The sequence below is a fragment of the Aspergillus terreus genome, genomic scaffold, assembly GCF_000149615.1.
Source record: "Aspergillus terreus NIH2624 scaffold_4 genomic scaffold, whole genome shotgun sequence".
Lineage (NCBI taxonomy): Eukaryota > Fungi > Ascomycota > Eurotiomycetes > Eurotiales > Aspergillaceae > Aspergillus > Aspergillus terreus.
In genome coordinates this window covers 1,317,213-1,342,069 of record NT_165927.1, presented here as the reverse complement: position 1 = coordinate 1,342,069, position 24,857 = coordinate 1,317,213, and the positions used below count along the sequence as shown (strand labels likewise).

The 24,857-nt window shown below is 56.6% G+C and overlaps 9 protein-coding genes across 9 annotated transcripts; 4 read left to right on the top strand and 5 right to left on the bottom strand.

Moving 5' to 3' along the window:
- Window positions 1-210: 210 nt before the first annotated feature.
- On the top strand, window positions 211-2,602 carry ATEG_03267 (translation initiation factor eIF2B catalytic subunit epsilon; the record flags this gene model as incomplete). The annotated part of the gene is made up of 5 exons (XM_001212445.1): window positions 211-291; window positions 376-432; window positions 514-638; window positions 706-1,877; window positions 1,938-2,602. The coding sequence occupies 5 exons, from the start codon at window positions 211-213 to the stop codon at window positions 2,600-2,602; spliced, it is 2,100 nt and encodes a 699-aa protein (XP_001212445.1).
- Window positions 2,603-3,264: 662 nt separating this feature from the next.
- On the top strand, window positions 3,265-4,977 carry ATEG_03266 (RING finger protein; the record flags this gene model as incomplete). Its single annotated transcript, XM_001212444.1, has 3 exons — window positions 3,265-3,352; window positions 3,424-3,952; window positions 4,008-4,977. 3 exons carry the CDS (start codon window positions 3,265-3,267, stop codon window positions 4,975-4,977), a joined length of 1,587 nt encoding a protein of 528 aa, XP_001212444.1.
- Window positions 4,978-6,330: 1,353 nt separating this feature from the next.
- mrsA (putative mitochondrial carrier protein) lies at window positions 6,331-7,891 on the top strand (the record flags this gene model as incomplete). Its single annotated transcript, XM_001212443.1, has 8 exons — window positions 6,331-6,368; window positions 6,584-6,653; window positions 6,736-6,771; window positions 6,880-7,012; window positions 7,067-7,159; window positions 7,215-7,271; window positions 7,333-7,777; window positions 7,840-7,891. The coding sequence occupies 8 exons, from the start codon at window positions 6,331-6,333 to the stop codon at window positions 7,889-7,891; spliced, it is 924 nt and encodes a 307-aa protein (XP_001212443.1).
- A 975-nt stretch (window positions 7,892-8,866) lies between these two features.
- Window positions 8,867-11,231, top strand: ATEG_03264 (putative AAA family ATPase; the record flags this gene model as incomplete). The annotated part of the gene is made up of 3 exons (XM_001212442.1): window positions 8,867-8,953; window positions 9,006-10,944; window positions 11,011-11,231. 3 exons carry the CDS (start codon window positions 8,867-8,869, stop codon window positions 11,229-11,231), a joined length of 2,247 nt encoding a protein of 748 aa, XP_001212442.1.
- A 540-nt stretch (window positions 11,232-11,771) lies between these two features.
- Window positions 11,772-13,657, bottom strand: ATEG_03263 (epsin; the record flags this gene model as incomplete). The annotated part of the gene is made up of 3 exons (XM_001212441.1): window positions 11,772-13,105; window positions 13,158-13,448; window positions 13,585-13,657. 3 exons carry the CDS (start codon window positions 13,655-13,657, stop codon window positions 11,772-11,774), a joined length of 1,698 nt encoding a protein of 565 aa, XP_001212441.1.
- A 1,059-nt stretch (window positions 13,658-14,716) lies between these two features.
- Window positions 14,717-16,439, bottom strand: trpE (anthranilate synthase TRP2; the record flags this gene model as incomplete). Its single annotated transcript, XM_001212440.1, has 3 exons — window positions 14,717-16,026; window positions 16,091-16,164; window positions 16,279-16,439. The coding sequence occupies 3 exons, from the start codon at window positions 16,437-16,439 to the stop codon at window positions 14,717-14,719; spliced, it is 1,545 nt and encodes a 514-aa protein (XP_001212440.1).
- Window positions 16,440-18,382: 1,943 nt separating this feature from the next.
- On the bottom strand, window positions 18,383-20,577 carry ATEG_03261 (WD40 repeat domain-containing protein; the record flags this gene model as incomplete). Its single annotated transcript, XM_001212439.1, has 5 exons — window positions 18,383-18,409; window positions 18,464-20,044; window positions 20,131-20,279; window positions 20,427-20,443; window positions 20,528-20,577. The coding sequence occupies 5 exons, from the start codon at window positions 20,575-20,577 to the stop codon at window positions 18,383-18,385; spliced, it is 1,824 nt and encodes a 607-aa protein (XP_001212439.1).
- A 2,037-nt stretch (window positions 20,578-22,614) lies between these two features.
- On the bottom strand, window positions 22,615-23,315 carry ATEG_03260 (uncharacterized protein; the record flags this gene model as incomplete). The annotated part of the gene is made up of 3 exons (XM_001212438.1): window positions 22,615-22,773; window positions 22,858-22,949; window positions 23,039-23,315. 3 exons carry the CDS (start codon window positions 23,313-23,315, stop codon window positions 22,615-22,617), a joined length of 528 nt encoding a protein of 175 aa, XP_001212438.1.
- Window positions 23,316-23,746: 431 nt separating this feature from the next.
- On the bottom strand, window positions 23,747-24,593 carry ATEG_03259 (mitochondrial 54S ribosomal protein mL61; the record flags this gene model as incomplete). The annotated part of the gene is made up of 2 exons (XM_001212437.1): window positions 23,747-24,322; window positions 24,555-24,593. 2 exons carry the CDS (start codon window positions 24,591-24,593, stop codon window positions 23,747-23,749), a joined length of 615 nt encoding a protein of 204 aa, XP_001212437.1.
- Window positions 24,594-24,857: the final 264 nt, after the last annotated feature.

Below are 24,857 nucleotides of genomic sequence, written 5' to 3'. Positions count from 1 at the left end.
ATGACTCCTCCGCCGCAATAATTATTGCTTGGCGGAGTTTTTGCGCGACAGCGGGATACGCAGTTGTCAACGGATCGGAATTCTTATTTGACTCACCAATCGTTTCTTGTCTACCACCCGGTTTTTCGAAGGACTAGATTCATATCGCCTGTGAGCTCTTTACCTCATCGCTGATGCTACCCAAAACTAACCTCCCCGTGACTTGCAGTGATGGGCCCGAAGAAAGGCGGCGCCGCCGCAAAACAGAAGGGGAATGCCACCGAGGAGGTAGAAGAGACTCTGCAGGCTGTTGTATGTCATATTCACACTGTGAACGGCGTGATTGTCGGGGGATGAGCGCAGTGCTCGGATGCTGACTTTGTGTGATACGACTAGGTCCTGGCAGACACTTTCGAAACGCGATTCGAGCCGTTCACCCTCGACAAGCCTCGGGTATGAGCTGCCGATGAGATTCCATACTGGAGGAGGTTTATGGACGACGGTGTAGGGGCATCTCCGCTGACGATCACCTAGTGCCTCCTGCCCCTCGCGAACACCCCGCTTATCGAGTATACGTTCGAATTTCTCGCCAATGCCGGCGTGGAGGAGGTATTCCTCTACGGTGGTGCCCATTCCGATCAACTGGAGAAATACATCAAGTACGTTGTCAGACCGGGGTGATTAAGAGTATGAAGGGGGTCGGACATGTCGACTGACTACGGGTAGTGCTTCAAAATGGAGGGCTCCGTCGTCACCCTTCAAGCAATTGACCTTCCTGAAATCGACCTCGACGTCCGTCGGCGACGTGATGCGTGATCTCGATGGAAAGCACCTCATCACAGGAGATTTCATCGTCGTGAGCGGTGATGTGATCAGCAACCTCCCCATCGAAGGCGCTCTGACGGCCCACCGGGCCCGTCGCGAGGCGGACAAGAACGCCATCATGACCATGATCCTCCGGGAAGCGGGCCGGAACCACCGCACCAAGTCGACGTCGGTGTCGCCGGTGTTTGTCGTAGATCCCACCAAGGACCGCTGTCTACACTACGAAGAGATCGACCATCACTCGTCCGAGTCGTCGCGGCTGAACATCGACGCCGAGATCATCCTGTCGCACGCAGAGCTGGACATCCGCCAGGACCTGATCGACTGCAACATTGACATCTGCACACCCGACGTGCTGAGTCTGTGGTCGGACAGCTTCGACTACCAGGCCCCGCGGAAGCAGTTCCTGTACGGCGTGCTGAAGGACTACGAGCTGAACGGGAAGACGATCCACACGCACATCATCAAGGACTGCTACGCGGCGCGGGTGAGAAACCTCAAGGCCTACGATGCCGTTAGCAAGGACATCATCTCGCGGTGGACGTATCCTCTCTGCCCGGACACGAACCTCCTCCCGGGACATTGCTACGAGCTCCGTAACGGAAACCGCTACCAGGAGCATGGCGTGACGCTGGCCCGCTCGTGCGTGATCGGCCGCCGCACGGTGATCGGCCAGGGCACCAGCATCGGCGACAAGACGACGGTCAAGGACACGGTGCTGGGGCGAAACTGCAAGATCGGGAAGAACGTCACGCTCGAGGGCGCGTACGTGTGGGACGGAGCCGTGATTGGTGATGGCACGACGGTGCACCAGGCGATTGTCGCGGATGAGGTGGTAGTCGGCAATAGCTGTACGATCCACCCCGGAGCCCTTCTCTCGTATGGGGTGAAGATCGCCGATGGAGTCACCGTGAGCGAAGGCAAGCGGATCGCGAATGCGTTCCGGGAAGAAGACGGTGGAGTGCCGGATACGGAGCCCGAGGTGGTCGGCAAAGATGGCCATGGGTACGAGTATGTGCCGTATGAGGACGAGGATGAAGACGACACCGCGAGTAACGCGTCGTCCGGACTGGGTATGTATTTTTCCATCCTGCTGCGTCGATGGATTATGTATGGCTAACCTGGCCCGACAGTGTACAACATGGCGCACCTCTCTCTGTCGAGCGAGTCGATCTCAACGTTGTCGTCGGATGTGTCCGACTTCGGGGACAGCCGCAGCTTCGGGACGTCGTACTCGGATGATGAGGAACAAGATCATTTCGTGCATGACGCGGCGACGAGCGTGTATGACAGTCTTCGGGATGGTGTTAGCTGCGATGTGGTGAACCTGGAACTGGTCAGTCTGCGCATGACGGCCAACGCGTCGGACCACGAAGTGCGACGTGCGGTGGTGTCGGCGTTCATGAAGCGGACGCAGCAGCTGATGGAAGCGGGCCGGGCGGCGGGCGACGTGGTGAAGGAGATATTCGGCAAGTATGGGGAGATCATCGAACGGGCGTTGTTCGACCGCGAGAGCAGCAAGAAGCCGGACCAGGTGGATCTCCTGCTTCTCCTGCAGCAGGACCTGGCGCACCGCAACCGCGGAGACATGGTGCTCTTGTTTGCAGCCAAGGAGCTGTATGACCTGGAGATTGTGGAGGAAGAGGCGTATGAGCAGTGGTGGGCGGATGAGCGGTCCAGCACCAGCGAGGAGATGCGCAAGGTGCGCAGCCAGACGCAACAATTTGTGGATTGGCTGGCAAATGCAGAGGAGGAGGAGAGCAGCGAGGAGGAGGAGAGCGACGATGAGTCGAACTGAGTAGGACGAAAAGTCGATAACCGCCTTGATAGAGATGAACTATACATGTCATGGTATTCACTGGATGCCTACTCCAGAGCACAGCCTGGGTAGGATATAAATAGACCATTTGCCGTCTTCCTCTTCCTCTACAAGGTACAATTACAATCCACTTTTTTTTGTCCACAATACCCTAGTATCTCCATGACTCTGCTTCCAAAAGCCCCCTTACCGACTGAGTCATATACAGAGTAGTACATAGAGGCAGTGCTGCGGCTCTAACAGGACTTGGGCGGCAGATCCACCTGGATTTCCCCGTGACGTCCGCAGTTACACCCTACACGCCCCTCTTTTTTCCCGTCCATCGATAAGCTCCAAGCTTCTCTTCTTCCATTTCCACACTCCCTCAACTGCTACTGAGTCCTTTCCGTTAGCTTCCTCTCTCTCCCTCCCATCTCCCCTCTCCATCCTTCACCACGCCGCCTCTCACGAGAAAGCGAAAGGCGGCCGAGGCGGCCCTTGCAGACCACGAGTCCGCCACCAAGGCTCCCGTCGCCCGCTCGCGAGCCGCCACCGGGATCTCGTCGATAACCCCCCAGAATCCATCGCGTGCCGACTCCCCCGTCTTATCCATCTCCGCGGGAAAAAAGGTCCCTGATTTGGCTACACCAGCCTCCACCAGCATGGAGTCGGACGAGGATTTCATGAGCGTTGGCTCGAGCCCTGATGACTTCATGGATCAGGGCAGTGATGATGAGAGTTTAGGTGACGGTGCGTTCTTTGTCGTCGTCCTCTGACTTCCGCATCATATGTAAGAGTGATGCTGACTCCTGACTCCTTAGATTTCGGCGATGACTTCGACGGTGGCTTCTCCAAAGACAAAGATATCATCGCCACGTCACGAAAACCCTACGAGGTCGAATTCAAGGTGTTGAGCCCCGAGGATATCGACCGGGAACAGAACCAGCAGATCAGCGAAGTCTCCTCCGTTCTCAGCCTACCGCCCGAGTCCGCCGCCATTCTCCTGCGCTTCGGACGATGGAACCGCGAGAAGCTGATCGAATCCTACATGGATCACCCGGAGGACACGTTAGAGGAGGCCGGTCTCGGCACCAACTTCCAGGGCTCGCCGAAGACTGAGAAGGTGCCGGGGTTCATGTGCGATATCTGCTGCGAGGACGGGGACGATCTGGAAACCTACGCGATGCGTTGCGGCCATCGCTTCTGCGTCGACTGCTACCGACAGTATCTCGCCCAGAAGATCCGTGGCGAGGGCGAGGCCGCCCGGATAGAATGCCCCGGGGAGGGCTGTCATATGATTGTGGATTCGAAGTCGTTGAGTCTGTTGGTGACGAATGATCTGAAAGACCGGTGCGTGCCCTGACAGGCTCTTTGGTGGTAAGAAGGGTCATACTGATGGTTGTAGATATAACACGCTTCTTACGCGGACCTATGTCGACGACATGGAGAATCTCAAGTGGTGTCCGGCGCCGAACTGCGAGTACGCCGTCGACTGTCCGGTCAAGCAACGCGACCTGCGACGGATCGTGCCGACAGTGCAGTGTGTCTGTCGCCACTTTTTCTGCTTTGGATGTACGTTAAATGACCACCAGCCGGCGCCCTGCACGCTGGTGAAGATGTGGTTGAAGAAATGCGAGGACGACTCGGAGACAGCCAACTGGATCTCGGCCAACACGAAGGAATGCCCCAAGTGCCATTCGACGATCGAGAAGAACGGCGGCTGTAACCACATGACGTGCCGGAAGTGCAAGCACGAGTTCTGCTGGATGTGCATGGGCCTGTGGTCGGAGCACGGAACCAGCTGGTACAACTGCAACCGGTACGAGGAGAAATCCGGGTCGGAGGCGCGCAGCGCGCAGGCGCGGTCGCGGGCGTCCCTGGAACGCTATTTGCACTACTACAACCGCTACGCCAACCACGAGCAGTCGGCCAAGCTGGACAAGGATTTGTACCTGAAGACGGAGAAGAAGATGACCAGTCTGCAGTCGCAGTCGGGGCTGTCGTGGATCGAGGTGCAGTTCCTGGACACGGCGTCGCAGGCGCTGCAGCAGTGCCGGCAGACGCTGAAGTGGACGTACGCGTTTGCGTACTACCTGGCGCGGAACAACCTGACAGAGATCTTCGAGGACAACCAGAAAGATCTGGAGCTGGCGGTGGAGAATCTGAGCGAAATGTTCGAGAAGCCGGTGCCGGAGCTGGCGAACCTCAAGGTGGACATTTTGGATAAGACGGCCTACTGTCAGAAACGTCGGGTGATTCTGCTGAGCGACACGGCAGAGAACTTGAAAAATGGTACGTGTGCCCGACGAGAAGCCACGGCTGATGCGGAAACTGACTTTGACGCAGGAGAATGGACTTTCAATGTGGAATGGTAAATCTAGACATGATACATAGAGAGTGAGATGTTGTGGTGGACATTTTCTCTAACTCTCTTTCGCTCTGCTACTTCGGTCACGGAGTGGACGATATTCATGATGTGCATGATTATAGCGTATATGATTTTGACAATCGCCTGAGTACAATGGGATTGAATTATTGTTGGCGGGGGATGGCGGTTCTTGTGTATTTGCATTCGTACTTAGCCCCAGCAGGTATCTAACATACGTATTACCAGCATATCTGTCTCGTTCTAGGAGGCGTGAGCATCTTGTACTCCTGTGTCTATGGCTCATCCTCGCTTCCACGTGACCCAACGAGGTCTGACTAGTTATCGTGATCGGTGGATAATTAGGAAACTCCATCGTAACTACCCAGAACAGGAGAAAAGCCGAAGTGCCGAAGCGCGGAGGAAAGCAAAAAATTCTCTTTCTTATCAGATTGATTACTTGCCCCCCTGTTGAACAGAAGCCTAAACGAACCGCCGGTTCTCCGAGGAATCCACTGTACCCAGAGTACGTACGTAAAGGATTCTCTCATTCTTTCTCGGCGATAGGGAGCCCACCGGGTGTTCGGAATCCACATAAATAATAATTCCTACCTAACAGCATATTTATGCTCGATGACTCCGAAAACATAGATATCTCCGTAGTTGTGACCGAGGCCTATCTGGTCTCCGAGCTCCGTCATCGGAAGGATGACTCAGCCAGGCCTTACATAAGTTAAGCGGCTGGACCCCTACGCTTTGTCAGGACTCTATACAGAAGCTGAACGCTCATCCACCATGGAAACATTCTCAGAACCGCAATAAATTATTAGAATAGACTGTAGTCAACTAGTGGACAATATATCAATCGACCCGAATCAAAAGGTAGAAAGGCCAAGGAAATCCACCGTGCAAACACGACCCCGAGGATCTCCTCCCATCCCGACCACCAAGAAATTATCCCCAGTATTTTTTTTCTTGTCCTCTTCCTCTCTCCCTCACTCTTCTCTCCTGGCTCCATCTCCGTCTGCTACTTTGATTTCTCGTCGTTGGGCGTCTCCTCGTCGGGCTTACTTCTCTGCTCTCCTCTCTACACCTTCTTATCTTCATTTTATCCCGACCTTTTCCTGTGGGTCGACCGGTGTCTGGTTGTTGTCGCCGAGGAATCACCACCGCTCTACCTGTTCGAACACCCTCTCTCCTCTTCACCACCACGAAGTTCTCCCGCCAGCGACAAGCCATTGACCTCTCGCCGACGCTTTCGCCGTTGCTCCCTCCCTCCCTCGCCGCTTCTCCCTCCTCTCCCCTCCCCGACTTTTTCTCGTTTTCAGCGCCCACGGCTGTGTCCGAGAGCTCCGACAGCTCCATGGCGATTCCCGAGCAGGTTCCCGGGGAAGAATATGAGTACGTCCTGGCCGACCCATTGTTCATAACTCGGTCGCTGCAACTTTGCCGACCGTCCTGGAGGCTTCCCGGTGGGGAGCGCATCGTTTGCATGCCGATACATCGCTCCCCGTCGTGTTCTTCTCCATGGTGGTCGGTGTCGGTGGAATGCGCTCCGGGATACATCCACTCATGCTCCATGCACCGCAGCCTCCGCTGACCATCCTCCTCTCTAGCTACGAAGCCCTCCCTTCCAACTATGGCCTCGGCCGGAACATGTTGGCCGGTGCCTTCGCCGGTATAGCGGTATGTCCTGCAGGGTCCAACGCACCGACCCCAATCTCCGCCAATGCAAGCGATCATGGATGGTGACTGACTGAGCGCAAAGGAACACGCTGTTATGTACCCGGTGGATCTATTAAAGGTACGACTTTCCTGGGATTTTACTCTGATGTCTCCTTTTTCTTTGTCCCGCAGTCCTCTTTCTACCCTGCTGGACAACTCACTGACGGTGGACCTTCCCCGGCATTAGACTCGCATGCAAATCTTGCACCCCACAACCGGAGGTCTCTACACAGGCCTCACCAATGCTTTTTCCACAATCTACCGCATTGAAGGGTGGCGAACGCTATGGAAGGGTGTCTCGAGTGTGATTGTTGGTGCTGGTGAGGCACACCCCCGGACCGGAGATGGAAGAGACGCAGGCTGATGCGATGCAGGCCCGGCCCACGCCGTGTATTTCGGAACATATGAGGTGGTGAAAGAGATGGCAGGCGGAAACGTCGACGATGGCCACCACCCCCTTGCGGCCGGTATGTGATCCCCTTATCTGGGCGGATGAGAGAAAATGAGGCTAACGAGAAACAGCGCTGAGTGGCGCTTCCGCGACCATTGCCAGCGATGCCCTGATGAACCCATTTGACGGTGAGTACCGCGATCTGACAGCCTCCTTATACAAAATGCTTCAGACCCTGACTCTTCTCAGTGATCAAGCAGCGGATGCAGGTTCATGGCTCCGTCCACAAGACCCTCCTCCAGTGTGCGCAGTCAGTCTACAGGACCGAAGGTCTCCAAGCGTTCTACGTCTCCTACCCCACCACTCTGTGCATGACCGTCCCCTTCACCGCGACGCAGTTTGTCGCCTACGAGTCGATTTCCAAGGTCATGAACCCGTCGCAGGATTATGACCCCTTCACGCACTGCATCGCCGGTGGTCTGGCGGGCGCCGTGGCTGCCGGAATCACCACGCCACTGGACGTGGTGAAGACTCTGCTGCAGACCCGGGGTCTGGCGCAGAACGAGGAAATCCGATCGGCCAAGGGGCTGTTCAACGCCGCGGCCATCATCAAGCGGCAATTCGGCTGGCGCGGTTTCCTGCGCGGCGCCCGTCCCCGCATCATCTCGACCATGCCCAGCACGGCCATTTGCTGGTGAGTTGACGAGAAATCCCGACGGAGAGTAAGACATAGAAAAGCATGCTGACTCGTTGTAGGACATCCTATGAAATGGCCAAGGCGTATTTCAAGCGCCAGGTCGATGTCTAAACTACTCTTCTGGTGGTTTCCACTAGCCCGATCGCCTTAATTCGACTCACCGATGCCGGCTTTGAAGCGTCCCATGATGAAGGAGAAATGGAAGAAACGAATCTAAGAAATTTCACTCGACATGAAAAGAAAACAAAACCAAACGAAAAAAGCAACCCCCCGAATAGATGAAAATTGTGAACGACATAAAACGAAGAAAATCCGAATGCTGGGCCCTCCACATCACATGCTGAACAATCCTCGATGGCCACCGACACAGCAGAACCATCAACGCCAGGCACAGTGGAGATTCTGTCGCTCCAGAGTCAGTCTGCCGAGTCTCTTCAATGGTGGCGGTCGCCTTCGGGGCGGATTCGTCCCTGACGGGGGTTCTCTGACTCCATCTGTTCCCCCGGTTTGGCTTGCCCTATGTCTCGGAAGGAAGCGAACTGTCCAAGACATGGCTCCTATTTTTGGGATGGAGACTGAGACTACCTATGAACCAGCGGATGCATCCTCTTCTTTTCTTTTCTTTTCTTTTCTTCTTTTTTTCGCCCTCCGTGAGGTTGCGGATAGGACTGGGACGTGGCTGGATGGATCGGTGGCTTTGGCGCATTATTGGGATCGGGGGAGGATCCCCGATTGTGTTATATCTCTACAGTGTCTTTCGGCGTTGGCATTTGCCAGGGAATTGATGGATGGATGGTTGTGCGTATGTACGGATAGAGGCTCTAATCATCTTTCTTCTCTTTCTATGATGTGTAGATTCGCCATCTCGTGGGGCTCCGACTGTCTCATCCAGAGTTGAACCACCAACGACGTCACGCCGTTTCTGTCCACCCGAACCATTTTTTCTTACCACCACCGCCTCTTTTCCTATTACCACCTCTTCTGTCGTCTTTGTCTGCCTGCCTTCTGTCTCTTCGCTTCCTTTCGGCCAACATCTCTCTCTCCTGCTAGTGTATGGACAGGCTGGTCCCGTCCGCGGCGTGAACAATGCGCCCCAAACCAGCGTCTTCCTTGCAGAAGACTTACGACGACTGCTACTTGATGTGTTCCACTGCCGTCTATTTCGAAGGCCAGGTGTGTAGGATCCTATGATCATCACCTTTGAAACGGCATACTGACCGATTAGAACAATGAAGAAGAAGCCCTAAAGTCGTGGCGCTCTGCGTTGGAGACCATCTACTACCACAACGCCTACCGCGTGCCCTCCAAGTACACCCCGCGCAACGAGACCGAAAAAGCCCTGCAGGAGTCTATCCGTCAGCTGGAACTGCAATGCCGCGAGCGCGTCGATCTCCTCGAGGCCCTGCGCGAGAGTCGCAAGGATTCCCTGGGGAAGTCGCCCCCGCCCGCGGCGTTCTCGACGAATAATTCCACCCCCGGCTGGATTGCGGGCGGAACCGTGCCCGCCGTCGGATACACCGATCTCTCCAAACCCCCTTCCATCCCCGGGCGCCCTCCTCCACCCACCCCTTCGTCCTCCGCCGCGCCCGAGTCGTCGTCATCTGCGACCGCTGGCGACGCCTCCCGCCGCCCCGCCCTTCGTCAGCGACATTCCTCCTCCACCAAGCTCAGCGAGCGCGCCTCCAGTCCCGAGGGTCTCAAGATGATGCCCTCCACCCTGCGCTCCTCCGACTCCAAGAAACTTTCCAAGAAGAAGAGCAGCCCCCGTCGGAAGGAGCTGCGGCCGGCCGCGGCCTCCCAGGCCGCCGGCCTGGCCTGGGGGAGCATCTATCGCTCGTCGTCTGACAAGACCGTCAGCGATGCCGCCCTCGCCTCCTCGCGGCATACTGCTGCCGCCGACCCCAGTTTCCGCAAGAGCCCAGCCCTGACCCCGCGATCCAAGTCCGGCGACGCCATCTCCAGGACCACGGCCGCAGAGGCACGGCCATCAGCGAATTCGTCCAGTCCGTCCACCCCACGGCCGCCGGCGCAGACGACGCGCCCGCAATCCGCGCCCCGAAGCCCCGCACGACCACCCCCGTCTTCGTCCTCGCCCAGACCGTCCGTGAAGCCCAAGCCCCAAGCCCTCCGATCATCGTACCCGTCGCCGGGCGCATCCCAGACCCGGGGCAACAACTTGGATCGGTCGAGAACGCCACAGGCAAAGCCAACCATCTCCCACAAAGAGCACGATGCGGTGAACCACGGCATCAACCGGTTGGCCGTGTCGGGGAGCAGTCTGGACCGGCGCGGTCCCGTCAAACGCACCATCACGCCGCCGTCCAGCGATCCAGAGTCGTCCGGGCCGCGGTCCACGACCGAAGACGACGACGATCCCGACGTCGACCCGGCCGACGCCGAGGACGACTACATGGCCATCCTCAACAAACTCCCCAAGGGCATTGACCCGACGGCGGCGCGGCAGATCCTCAACGACATCGTCGTGCGCGGCGACGAAGTCTACTGGGACGACGTGGCGGGGCTCGACGGCGCAAAGAAAGCCCTCAAAGAAGCGGTCGTGTACCCGTTCCTGCGGCCGGACCTCTTCTCGGGCCTGCGTGAGCCCGCCCGCGGCATGCTCCTCTTCGGCCCGCCGGGCACGGGCAAGACGATGCTGGCGCGCGCCGTCGCCACCGAGTCCAAATCCACCTTCTTCTCCGTGTCCGCGTCCACGCTGACCTCCAAGTGGCACGGCGAGAGCGAGAAGCTCGTGCGCGCCCTGTTCGGCCTCGCCAAGGCCCTCGCCCCCTCCATCATCTTCGTCGATGAAATCGACTCACTCCTGTCCGCCCGCTCCTCCGGCTCCGAAAATGAGGCCTCCCGCCGCTCCAAGACCGAGTTCCTCATCCAGTGGTCCGACCTCCAGCGCGCTGCCGCCGGCCGCGAGCCCGCCCGCAACCCCGCCCGCGGCACCGCCGCCGGCGACCCCAGCCGCGTCCTCGTCCTCGCCGCCACCAACATGCCCTGGGACATCGACGAGGCCGCCCGCCGCCGCTTCGTGCGCCGCCAGTACATCCCGCTGCCCGAGCCGCACGTCCGCGATCAGCAGCTGCGTCGCCTGCTCAGCCACCAGAACCACGAGCTCTCCGACCAGGATATCCATGCCTTGGTCCAGGTGACAGACGGTGCGTCCCCCCCTCGTCTTTCTTCCTTTTCCATTCATCCCGCAAGCAGAAACTAACAGGTGCCAGGCTTCTCCGGTTCGGACATCACCGCCCTCGCCAAAGACGCCGCCATGGGCCCCCTTCGCAACCTGGGCGAGGCCCTCCTGCACACGCCCATGGACCAGATCCGCCCCATCCGCTTCCAGGATTTCGAGGCCAGTCTAGTGTCCATCCGGCCCAGTGTGAGTGCCGAGGGCCTGCGTGAGTATGAGGATTGGGCGCGACAGTTTGGCGAGAGGGGTGGGTAGTGTGCGCATGCTCGTACCGTTCTCTTATCGTGTTTGTCGGAGGGGTCATGTTGTATGTATTTGTATTTTTGGGATGGTTGGATTACGCGATGGCTGGTTGGCTGGCGAACGGTTGGGTCATTTCACGGTCTTGCATGGTTCGGATGGATGAAATGGATGTCTGCATGATGGGACAGGAATGAAATGAATGCATCTTATCTACGTATCTCCTACAGTCGGATGTGAGGATCAACTTCTCAATATCCTACACGGAATCGTTTAAGTATATAGTACTAAGTAGATAGGGATAAATCAGGAGCATAGGTATATCACTCAAGCAAATCGCACTGGGAGAGGCATCATGCTGCTAGAAGGGAAGGCCATAAGGGAGGGAAGAAGAATAGTAAAAAAGAGATACAGACAAAAGACGATGACTGATTTCCCTGGTTCTCAATGCATAACACCCCAGCCCAAACATGTAACAAAGGAAAAGGGAATAAAATGACAGAAGATCTTCGTCTACTCTAGACAAAGTAGACCCGTAGGGATCCATCGATCACCCTACAGATCGATCAGGCTGCCCCCGGCTTGTTGTTGCTGCTGTTGGAAAGCTGGTTGGCCCGCTCCCCACGGATTGTTGTTGGACACAAAGCCCGTCTGCTGTGGCACGAACTGCTGCTGCGGCTGTTGACGCTGGCTGAAGAATGGATTGTTGCCCGTGTGCGTGGCCCGCAACCGGTCCAATCCCTGGCCCGCAGAGTTGACAAACGTTCCTGGGGCCGTGTGCTGCGCCGGAATCCGCAGGTCGCCGACGTTTCCGAAGGTGTCCTGCCCTTCGCCCGTAGCGAGCAGCTGGTTGAGGCGCTGGTGGTGAGGGTCGTTCATCTGCGGCGGGGTGCTCTTCGGCGGAGCGAGCGACGTCTGCTGCGGCGCCTGGAAGTTGGCGATTGGGTTGTGGGATGTCGCGGTGAACTGTGTGGTTGCGCGCTCCTCGGCCAGCGTGTTCAGCGACGGGGGACCGCTCGTGGAGGGTCGGGGCTGCTGGAATTGCTGACGGGCAGCAAACGGATTGTTGGAGCCCGTGGGCATCGGTTTCAGGGCGTCAGCGGTAGGCTGCGGGCTGGGACTGGCGGCCCATGGGTTGTTGGTGCCCGCCGAGGGGAAGTTCTCCTGGTGTTGCGGCTGATGCTGGCCGTACACGTCGGTGCCGTACGGGTTATTCGTGCTGAAAGCCGTGTGTTGCGGCTGGAGGGCCGCCTGGGGCTGGAGGAAGTTGTTCTGCGGCTGGCCATAGGGATTCGGATCGAAAGCGGACGGGCCGAAACCGTTGGTGTACCCATTAGGCATCCCCGTAGCCTGGGCCTGGAATCCGGTTGGCTGCGCATACTGGTTGTTGAGGTATCCGGTGGTGAGGGGTTGTTGGGGGTTGATCGGGTTGCCGAACCAATCGACGGCGCTCTGCTGCTGGTATCCCTGGTTGTAGCCAGTGGCTTGCGCGGGGGCAGGTTGCACGGGGGTATCGTCGAAGAGCGACTGGGCGTTGCTTTCCTCGAGCTCGCGCTTGCGCAGTTCCTCCTCTTCCTTGCTCAGCTTGATCGCCTTGGCCAGATCCTCGTCGTCCTCCGCGGCCATGGCCTGCTTGGCCCGTCGCTTGCGCTCTTCTTCAGCTTCGGCCTTGCTGGCCTCGATAGCCAAACGGTATTCGGCGTCTTCATCATCGGCGGGGCGGCGACGCTCTCGTCGGTCGGGGCGACGGGGTGAGGGCTCATTTCCGTACCCGGGGTAGTCGTCCAAGCCACTGACACGGGATTTCCACAACTTGCGATCAGAGCGTTCGCTGCGCATTCGGTCTTCGTCCATGATCAGGGCGGTGAGTTCCTTCGCGGCGACGCGGACTGCAATTCGATTAGTTTCGGCCGGCGTATCCCCGGGAGGAAGTCCACATACCATTCTGACCGACATCGCGACCATCTTCATCGATATACTGGAACTCGCGCAGAGTCTTGATGATGTAGACGTTCTTGCGGGCCCATGTGACGACGAGCTCGGAGCCTTCGTGGAGACAGTAGTCGAGCACCTTGAGGGATTTGAGCACATGGCGCCAGTTCTTTCCCTTATCGTTCAGACGCTTGTCGAGCATATCCATGATCTCGTAGAAATCGGTGGGACTGCTGAACGTTAAGGCAGCAATCTCGGCCATTTCGGTGCCGGTCGGGCCCCAAGGATCATTGCTGGTGGCTGCGACGGAAGAGACGGGTTAGCGATATGAAGGAACAGGACCCGTCCGGCCGGCGACCGCAGGTAGGACAAGCGTCGCAAGTCAATCGATTCGGCGATGGGAGTAGAGGAGAAACGGATGAATGTGACGACGTACCATTTCGCACCTTGACCTGGACGGAGGAGTAACCCTTGGTGACATTTTTGACGCTGCGCACGACCTTGGACATCTTGACGGCAATTAAAAGAGGACACGATCGACGTCACCCGGATAAAAAGGACGGGGAGGGGAGAAGGCGGTGGCTTGGGAGGTTCTAAATCGGAGGGTTTGAAACATCCACCGGGGAGGGGCACGAGGGAGGGAGGAGGAAAGGGGAAGTAAGGAGGAACCAGCCGGTGGTTGTCTCCTGAATGCGAGAGCGAGTGAGAGAGAAACGATAGTCTGAGAGAGGAGGGAGAGAGTACGGAGTAGTGGGAAGGGTGAGAAGGAAGGTTGGTGGCGGTGGTGAGTTAGTCAGGTACGGTAAGGTAATGGAGGAATGGCCGGAATCGTCAGGGATGGATAGGAGATGGAGGAAAGAGAGGGAAAAGCGAAGGGAGAGAGGAAGAGAGAGAGAGAGGAGGGACGAAGATGGAAGATAGAAGGGAAGATGGATGTAGAAGAGAAGAAGAAGAAGTTGAAAAGAAGAGAAAAAGAAGATGTTGGTTGGGTATGGTGGTGATTGGGTGGCACCCGCGCTGACGACGCCATCGCTGGTAAGTACTTGACTTTGTATAGTCTCTCCCACCGTCGGGCGGGTACCCTCGATGCCCCTCAATCTTGGCCTCTGCTCTAAACGAGATTAAGTCAATTCGATGCGGAGAAGAGCGACGAAGGATGGTTCATGTCATGTTTGACTGATTATTTCCTGACTGATCTAGATGGCGTTGTTCTGTCACAGACAAATATAGTACAACCCCTGATGTCATCACGGAACACCGAAGTACGGAGTAGAATAAGGGTCCAATGCCCTCAGAACCAGAACGCTGTACTGCAACATGCAATACTCTTCTGATTCTAACACGCCTAGTAGCGGTATGACGACGTGATACTAGTGTTCGCCGTGTAGGCAGCACCATTCTCCCGAAAGATCCGTCGATATCATATACAATACTAACTAGCCGACCTTCTATGATTTGTTCAGAAAATCCCATCCTGCATTTCGCCATCATCCAAATTAGACACAAACTAACCGCGTAAATAACAAGCATCACCGGTCATGAAATAAATCATAGTCATAACGCCCTTCTTATTTTCCCTCCATGCTCAGATACTTCGCTTCCGCCCCCTTGATGCAGGCAATGTTGGCGCCCAGCTTGTTCAACGTCTCCACGTACTCATCGTACGGGTCCGAGTCGAACACAATGCCACCGCCCGCCTGGAGATACGCCACCCCATCCTTGACCAGCATGGTTCGCAGTGCAATGCACGTGTCCATGGCGCCCGGGTACTCGATCTTTCCATCGGCGCTGGCGATGTTGTACCCAAAGTAACCAACCGCGCCAGCATACACGCCACGCTTCTCGCCCTCCAGCTCGGCGATCAGCTGCATGGCTCGCACCTTGGGCGCACCCGACACCGTTCCAGCGGGAAAGATCGACCGGAAAGCGTCGAACCGCGTCTTGTCCGGCCGCAGGATTCCCGACACCTGGGACACCAGATGCTGGACGTGCGAGAACTTTTCCACTACCATGAGCCGGTCGACCTGCGTCGTGAGGGGATCGCACACCCGATTGACATCGTTGCGCGCCAGGTCCACCAGCATGACATGTTCGGCGCGGTCCTTGAGACTGCCGCGAAGCTCCTCCGCCAGCGCTTCGTCCTCCTCGGGAGACTTGCCACGCTTGACAGTACCGGCGATCGGATGCGTGATGATCCGGCCCTTCTCCTCCTTGGCCAGCAGCTCCGGACTGGCGCCCACCAGCTGGAAGTCTTCGCAGTCGATGTAGAAGAGGTACGGGGACGGGTTGACGGTGCGCAGGTGGCGGAAGAGGTTGAATGGGTGCAGCGACGTCGGGCGCGACAGACGCTGCGACGGCACCGTCTGGAAAATATCTCCCTTTCCGATGTGTTCCTTCAGCCGCGTCACATGGCGCTCGTAGCCCTCGCGACCAATGTTGGAAGTGTACTCCTGGTCCCTCTTGATCGGACCTTGCGGCGGGAGGGCGTACTCCGGTCGAAGCAGCTGTGCAATGGTCTGTCGGATGACCTCCTCACCCTTCTGGTATTCCGCCTGGAGCTCCGCGTCTGTCGCCGGGATAGGGATGTAGGTGATGATCTTGACGACCTGGAAGAAGTGGTCGAAGGCGATGATGGTGTTGAACAGCATGAACAGAGATTCGGGGATCTGGAGCACATCCTTCATGGGCCGGGCCGTCTTGGGTTCAAAGTATCGCACGCAATCGTAACCGACATATCCGATGGCACCACCTGTCAGAGGTGGTAGGACCAGGCCGGGCACGGTTGCAACCCGATGTTTGCCTATTTCCTTCTCCAGCAGCGGAAGCGGATCGCACTCAGGGCCATGACCGGGGCCGGTTTTCAGCACATGATGAGGATCTAACGTAGAAACAGGGAGTCAACATCCCAGAGACTTGCTGCACAGGCGATGCGATGACCATACCAGCACCAACAAAACTATATCTCCCAATTGTCTCCGTCGTCGCCGCACTCTCGTACAGAAACGATAATTTGGACCTGGCGGGAAGAGAGGCAGTCAGCCCTGATGGGTTCGCAGCGATTGACACCAATTGATACCGAAGGATGCATATGACAGGTCATATCATCTCATCTCGGAGCAGCGGGACTCACTTCTCGGCGATTTTCAAATAGGCCAACGTGGGTGTCAGAAGATCGGCGGGGATGGATGCGGTTAGAGGGAGGAGATTGGGAGGGTATGAGGAGTTTTTGGACTGGGCGACCACCTCGTGGGCCGTCTCCAGGGACGGTACAATGGTGATCTGGGTTGACATTTCGGTCAGTGTCCTGAAATGACGGCGAAGGGGAGCTGTTGAAGGAGAGAGAGATGAGTCAGGGACATACGGGAGGAGGCACCATGAAGAAAAAGTGACGGGTTGCCGGGACTAAGACCGATTGGGCTGCGGGGAGGAAAATGACGAAGCCGCAAGACTCAAGTCGCTGCTCTCTTCGAACTTATATAGGGACTGCCCTCGTCAGAGAGTCCTGTGCTATCGACACGACAAACATTCTTTCCAAGACAATCCGACCGCTGACCGGTCTCCCGTGCAGAACTATTGGTTGTCCTGCAGCAGCCACGAAAGTCGTATCCCTCGCGTCCCCCTGCGATTGATTCCGGCCGACTCGACCATCACCGCCACCACGAGCGTTTTCTTCCAGCCCAAACGTGTACAGATTACAGAGAAGATTCTGCGATACCGCTTTTCGGGGTTTGAAAAGAAGAAAACAACACAAAATCAGTACCCATTGGGGGAGAAAGAGACAGGAAATCCCGGATAATGACACCGACAGATCCGCCCTCCCAACCTTCTTCCTTATCTATATCTCCAAAGAGCTCACTCGATTTTCCTTCTCCCTCACTTGTCTTTGAACCGACTGGCGACTCCACCAACCTCCCAGATCGTCTCGCAAGAATCGCACATCGGATCGCCTGCCAGGCTGTTGTATCGCCCGAAGAGTCCACCACGCTGCATCACCATCTCGACTGCATCGAGTCACTCCTGGATCCCACCTCGGCATTCGCCCAAGAAGGCCCTGTTTGTCATCCTGCTGCACGCTCGGCAGCGGCGCTCACCGGGGCTGCCGATATCCCGCCACCTGCAGCAGCTTCCTCGTCACTCGCTCAGCTGACGTCTCTCCTCGACGAAGCCACAGCTCTCAACGCTGAATTGCGACAGCGTCGCGATGAATCTTTCCAGCTCTATGGCCGGTTAACTCGCGAATGCCGCCGTCTGACGCGAAGAGTGTCCGAGCTGGAATATGAAGTTCATTACTTGTAATCTCTCCCCGCGCCGACTCTTCCCGTGAGCCGCTTCATATCGAACTAATCCATAGCACAGGAAGGCTGATATCCAAGAAGAATCATCGGAGCGCGAAGCTCTTCATGGGACCGTACAGGGCTTGCAGACGTGGGTTACAGCCTGGAACGCTCAACATGGTCAGATCGTAGCCCGGAAGCTAAGTCAACACCGCCGGCGGTGGCCTAGGCCAAAAATGACCTATAGTCATGAGAATGAGGTCGAAGCACTTCTCGAAGGCATTGCGGCATGGATGCGGGGGTGGAATGACCTCGAAGAGGGGTTTCGTTCCCGGGAGAGGGCCCGACGACGAACAAGGCAAGAACGGCAGAGACAATGGTCCAGGGATGTAGTCAACACAGTGATATCCATTAGCTAGATAGTAGGGAGGAATGGGCTGCTGTCGCACCCGTCCCGAAAGCATCGCACTTCTGAAGTAGAAATGCGCCAGACAACAAACCGCCGGAAAGATCACACGACCATGTTGCCCAAGCAAATGATACAGTTGAGTAAATATAGAGACAACGCAAACGGATAAAGCACAGAAACGAAGGGCAGTATACATCCACCAGTAACCCTATGGTATCCGCCAGCCGCCATTTTTCCCAGAAAAACCCCCGGTTTGCGCCGTTTTGTATCGTCTAATGCGATTATTCGTCCGATGACTGAAGATGAAGATGATGGGAGAAGGATGGTGTTGATGAGAGCACCGCTGTGACCCAGCGCGCACAATCTTGATCGAGCCTGGTAGTACCATCAGGCGGCCGATCGTCGCCGGAAGCTCGCGGGAGGTCGTGCTCCCAGGAGTGTCTCAGCGGACCGGAGATGGGGGTGTTATTCACAGAGCTTTCAGGCCGTGTAACAAACGTCTGGACTGGGCTGATGCTAGTCGTGTACTTATATCTTCATTCACGAAAGCATCACCGTTGCATATTCACGATCGCCAACTATTCCCACACGGTTAGCAGGTGTCTCGGGCTCAGAAAAGCAGGGACGCATACCTGTCCGCCGAATCCGAACGCGAGTTTCTTCCCATCCGTATCCCAAGATAACGAACGATCCGGAATAGAGTCAACATGCCCATTGTGTCCGTTCACCGTTCTGGCAGATTCGTCTTCATTTTTTGTCTCATCAGTCCCAGGAACTGACCACGTGGCCATCGCCGCGCCTCCTCGTTGAGCATTCCAAATGAACAATTTGTCTTTACTAGCGGCCGCAATCGCATAGCCATCAGGGGAGAAGCACCCGGCGAGAGCAGGGGATGATGGGCCGAGGAAGAGTCGGTGAACGCATTCAAACCGTTTCGAATCGAGATCGACGTGCCAAATCTTCACGGTATCATCGGTCGAGGCCGAAGCGAGAACTAATGGCTGATTTGTTTGGGTTGGGTCGGAAGCATTGGGCTTCAACTCAATCGCGGTGATGTCCCCTTCATGCGCTGCGTCAAGGTGCATGTCATGAGTCGGGATCCAGAATTCCCGGTCTGAAGCAGAAGCCGCCACGGCAACGGAGGCTGGTCCGACGTGAGTGCACCGAATGAAAGTCCACGGTTTGTCGGGTCCTCCTGGAAACGTATATGTCTTGGTGCGATTGATGCTAGAGTCCACTTCGCAATGGTACACGGAGCCGTTCCCACACGCAAACGCCTGGTTACGCCCCAGCCAGCTGAGATCGTAAATAGATCCATCGACGACCTGCGGGGGAGGGAATTCGTCCGGCCGTAAGGAGTCGTCCCAAAGTACCAGCTCCGAGACTTTGCTATCCGATGCCACGACAATCAGGTGCGGCCGGTTCTCCGCCCAGTGGAGGCCGGTAATCATACGGGGCACTTCGGGCAACAGATCCACTGCATTTCCGGCCACATCGTACATGGCAATGGAGCCTCGCATGTCGTTGTAGGTAGCGACAGCCAACTTCTGGCCGGTGGGGTCCCACGCGACGGCGGAGACACATGTGCCATCTCCTCGACTCACGACCAGCTTCTCCTGCACTGGAGGCGCCGATGAAGACAGCTTCCAAAGACTACAGGAGGACTCCCCGGCGGCGGCGACGATGGTAGGATCGCGGGGGCGCCACAGCGTTCGCGTCACGTGGTCATCCTGCGCCACATCCAGGATGGCGGTGTCAGGGCTGAGGTCAGCCGCCTTGGCGGGGGTGATCTGAACGCCAATGCTATGCCCGTTGGTCAAGGTGAAAGTCGGGGCTGGGGGTTCCTGCGACGCCGGGCGGATGCCCATGCTCACGTCGCCATCTGCATCCACGCCGGGCTCTGGCGACATTGCCGATTTGGTGTCGGGGACCCCATTGGTGTCGACTTCCATGGGGACTTCGTCGCCATTGGCTTCCCCACGATCGCTCTTGCGACTCTTCTTGCCGTTAGGCGCAGCTGGAGGGGCCTCGGCCGTCGCCAAGTGACCGTTGATTGCGGCACCGTCTCGCGCGACTTTGTTGGTCGGCGACACAGGCGCTTGGTCTGTGCCAACACCGGTCTCACCTAAACTTTTCTGTGGTGGTTCCGGTTCCTCCAGGGCGGCTGGCCCAAAGAAATAATTTGAGGGGGAAAATGCCGTTCGGTTTCCATCCTATTTTGTATGAGTTTTGAATTCGCGACTGGCCTCCCCGCGCCTTTCTGCAAGTGGATCAAATCGTAGGCATTGCAAAAACATACCTTATCAAGAGATTGTTCCAGCTCGTAATATTGGAGACCTTTCTGAACCAGTGACACGAGGGCATGGGTTTTGATGTAAGGAGCAAAGGGCAGACTCTGCGGATCACGATTCCATGCGCGCTGCAGTGTTACTGCAGCTTCGCCATGACCTGAAGGGGGATGGGTATTAGATGGATATTTTGACCTTTTTTAGTGTAAAAGGGGGCGCGAGAAATGGGTCAATAGGGCAGAAGATGGAGATCTCCAAGAAAGAGACCCAAAAAGAAAAGGAAAAAAAAAAAAAAAATGCAACCAACCTGATTCTTGGAGGTACCTAAGGCCAGTCAGCAATCGCGTTGACGAGGGTGGGTGGGACGGAGAACGGGTTGCGGTTGAGGGTGGAATTCTTCCCACGTACCTCCATATTAAGTAGTTGACATGATGCGAGGTGAGATCGGGGTGTGCCATTGTTACATGTATGACAGGAGCGAGGGAGGAGGGTCGGCTCGCATGCCAGGAAGAATGAAAGCCACCTCCACTAGACGAGAGACCGGACGGGAGGCGTTGTCTGGCGGATGGAGAAGGGTGACAAGACAAGAGACAGGAAGGGATTCGGCTGGGAGGATAGGACGAGATGACCGGTTGATGAAGATGAAATACCGAAGGGGAAAAAGAAAGTGACAAGGCGGTGAACGGGGAAGGGGGATCAAGAGACAGAAGAAGACGGATGTTGTTGGTAGGTAGAGAGAGTTGAAGACGGTAAGGTAGTGTGAGGGAGTGGACCGATCAAGCCGATGATTGAAGAGGGACCAAGAGGCTAACTAAGGCAAGGAAGGAAAATCGACAGCGGAGTGGATCCCAGGGAAAATTGTAGCGGCCAAGGGAACAGGTGGAAGGAAAGGGTGGAACATGCTCTGATCCACCCGCGAGGAGACCGAAGACGACGACGATGAAGACAAGGAAGAAAGAATGTTGAAGAGAGTCCAAGAAGAGGAAAATCGGGACGGGACGAAAGACCGCAACGTGTGGCTTTAAGATACAAGACCAGACAGACCCGACCAGACCAGACCCGCCTCAGTGCCGCTAGACCGGGAGGATGTGAGTCGGTAGCTCAAGGGAAAGGTACTTAGGTAGTTAGTAGTAGGTACCTAGGTACCAAGAGCCAGGGATTAGGAGGGCAGGATCTGGAGGGGATTGGATGCGAAATTCGGCGTGATCTCTGTGAATCCAGCCCAAACTCGTCTTTTGTCTATTCGAACGAACGAACGAACGATCACTGTGAGAGGCAGAACAGAAGAAGAATGAAGGATGACTGACTAAGCCCAGCCCTTGGATCCCCACTAGTCCCGTTTCGGGGTAGTGGAGGGTGGATCAGGTGATTGACAGCCACTGCAGCCACATCTAGATAAATTCCACCGTCGCGATAATTTACGAAGGACACTGGAGTCATTCCATGGCAGTCAAGACTTTGAAGCTTGGTTATTATGACTATTATTTATATTACTATTAACTTATTGAAATATTCAAATCAATACTGACACCATTCCAACCTATCTCCTCTGCCTCTACCGATCCCAGTCTAGATCTCGAGTACCCGTCCAACCCTACTCGGTACGAACGTCATTGGTGTCCGGACACCTGAACACCAGTTCCTACATTCATCCCGATAAGAGATGATCACCAATATCACCTATCCCATACCCAAGTACTGACTGTACTGACTATACCATTTTCTACTCTGTACTCTTAAAGTACCTTCATACTAGGTGCCTTACCAAATTGGACATATGCATGCAAGGATCCAATCAGATCGAGATCATCAACCTTAAACCCTTTTGGGGAACAACGAAATTCCTCCCGCTTCCTCCTCCACCACCACCTTCATTCTCCCTCTTCTTCTCCAATTTGTTCCTCCTCCAGACCTCATTCCACGCTCTCTCCCCTGCTGGGCGCCTACGCAGCCAGCGGCCTGCATCCTCCCTCCAACGCAGCCGCTATCTCTCAATATTTCCTCCCACCATGCGGCCTCGGGTCAACATCCCCCCAGCGACCCGCATCTGCCTCATCTCTCTCCTCACCCTCTCCTTGCTCTACAACATCGCGCGATGGCGACAACTTGACAACACCACCTCCCCCACTTCATCCTCCACTACCGGGACATCCACTCCCATCACCCCCGTCGTCCCCTACCTGACGCTGGTTCCGTCGCAGCTCTTTTATTATCCCTGGACGCTCCTGACCGCAACCTTCGTCGAGCAGAACATCTTCACCGTTCTGCTCAACGCCGCAACGCTCTTCTATGGAGGGAAGTACCTGGAGCGCGCATGGGGGTCGCGCGAATTCGCCAAGTTTATTCTCGCCGTCGCCGTCATACCTAACGTGGTCATCGTCCCCCTCTACTTCCTCTCCTCGGCCGTCAGGGGCACCCTAGCCAAAGACGGGTACGTCTTGTTCTCCTCTGAAGACGATTGCGCCGCATGCACCTTTCATGCTGACTCTGTATCCTCAAGCGTGCTGGGGGTCGGGCCACAAATCTGCGGTGGCACCTCCATCCAAGCCTCCTTCCTCGTCGCGTTTAAGCAGCTCGTCCCTGAGCACACCGTCACCATCTTCAAAGGGCTGGTGAAAATGCGCGTGAAGCACTTCCCTGCCCTGTTCCTCCTTCTAAACACCATCAGTGGCGTTCTATTCGGCACCCATATCGCCGCCGTTCTCGCCTGGCTGGGCCTCCTCACCAGCTGGACATACCTGCGCTTCTTCAAGCGCCAGCCTGACCTCACCGGGACGTCGACCGATGGTCTCGGCATCAAGGGCGACGCCAGCGAGACCTTCGCCTTCGCCTGTCTATTCCCAGACGCGATCCAGCCCCCAATCGCATTCGTTGCCGACCAGATTTACATCCTCCTGGTCACCTTGCGGATCTGCACACCGTTCTCGGAGGAGGAAATCGATTCAGGCAACCAGCAGGTTCTTGCGCGTGGCGAGGCCGGTCTCCCCAGTCTTCTGAACCACTCCCGCGGCGGTATGCGAGGCATGGGCAAGCGCGAGGAGGCAGAGCGACGACGAGCCCTTGCGCTCAAGGCCCTGGACCAACGCCTCCAGGCCGCGGCGGCGGGCCGAGCCCCGTCGCACTCGCCGGCGCTAAATCCGCAAGCATCGAGCCAGACCCAAACGGCCACGCCGACGGTGGCGGCCGGACAGGGCATGCTGGGGGAGACCAGCTACACGCCGGACCATGCTTAGCGGTGGACGTACCGTGTGTTGCATTGCTACATTGCTTTAGGAGTTTGGTTGGTTATGATGTTTGGGATCCGGGGCAGTATACGACTACCGCGTATGTGCGCGCATCGGGATAGCATATAGCGTCGTGCTTGCTTTAATATCCACCATGATCTTCCTGGGGCCACCCTGCCACCATTTGTTTACTAGCGTATTTGAGCATGATGACGACCTCTGTAAATACCTTCGGTTCAGATTGCACACCATAATAAAGTTCTCTAAAACTACATGAAAGAAAAGAGGCTATGCTACAATCAACCGTCGCAACCCAACCCAAACAAATCAGCGAGCATATATACCTAGCAAGATGACAGAAACCCCAGTAACCCATGAAAGCGCAAAAACCCAAACCGCAGCACTAAAGCTGCTTCAACTTCTCCACCTCACCGCGCGCCTCCTGCAGCATGCGCTCCTGGTCCTTCTTCGCCTGCCGAATGCCAAGCACACGGGCGCGATCCCGCTCCGACTGCTGCTTCATCTGCTCGAACCGGGCGAGCTGCTTGAGCTCGTCGTCGGACGCGGCGACGTCCTGCGCGCCCGTCACCAGCGCCACCTTGTTCCAGATCTCCTTGTAGTCGAGGTTCTTGAGGTCGACGACGGCGGTCTTTTCGGCGTCCGTCGGCGCGGGCGCGTGCTTGTCCTGCACGGCCGAGCCGTTCAGCGCCGCGGCCTTGCTGGCCTGCTCGGCGAAGTATATCGTCAGCGCCGCAGGGCCGTCCTGCTCGTCTGTCTGCTTCACGCTCATCGCTACCGACGGGTTGTGGTACTTCAGCCGCGGCAGGCAGTTGCGCCAGAAGTGGCGCGCCCCCTGGTGGCCGCCGTAGATCTTGCGCGCGTACGTCAGGTGCAGCCGGGTGATGGCGGGGAAGTCTTTGGTTGCGGAGGGGGCGGTTGGGAGGATGGCGGCACCGGTTCCGATGCGGATGTTGAGGAGCTGGAGACGTTGTTAGTGGGGGTTTGTAATTGTGGTGTGGTGTGTGATGGTGGTGGTGGTGGTGGTGCTGCTGCTGCTGCTGCTTGGTCATGTATGGGTTGAGAGGGCGGTCGCGGTCCAATCTCAATGGAGGTGGTCAGGGATGGTAGTTTTGGAGAAGTAATTACCCTCTGTTATAGTAGTCAGTACTGAGGCTCAGATGTCAGTCTGGTTATGGGGAAGGCCGACGTACAGTTTGCAGCTTCCGCATCCGCTTGAAGAGGTTCACCATGGTGACGACGGAGAGGCCCAATCTGCGCTCTCAGGTGAACAATGCAGAAAGAATTAGTCAGTTCTATGACCCCAGCTGGAATCGTAGCAGATTTTGGCGTGGTATGGTCGTGAAGAGGGTGGATTGAAGACTGGTCGGGTCATTGAATTTTGGTCGTCGGCGGAAAGAAACATCTCCGATAAGTAGTCACGTGATATCTCCATACCCCGTACAACTGTCTCGTTCAGTGCAAGTTTCCTCCCTAGGTAGTATCCTACTGACTCC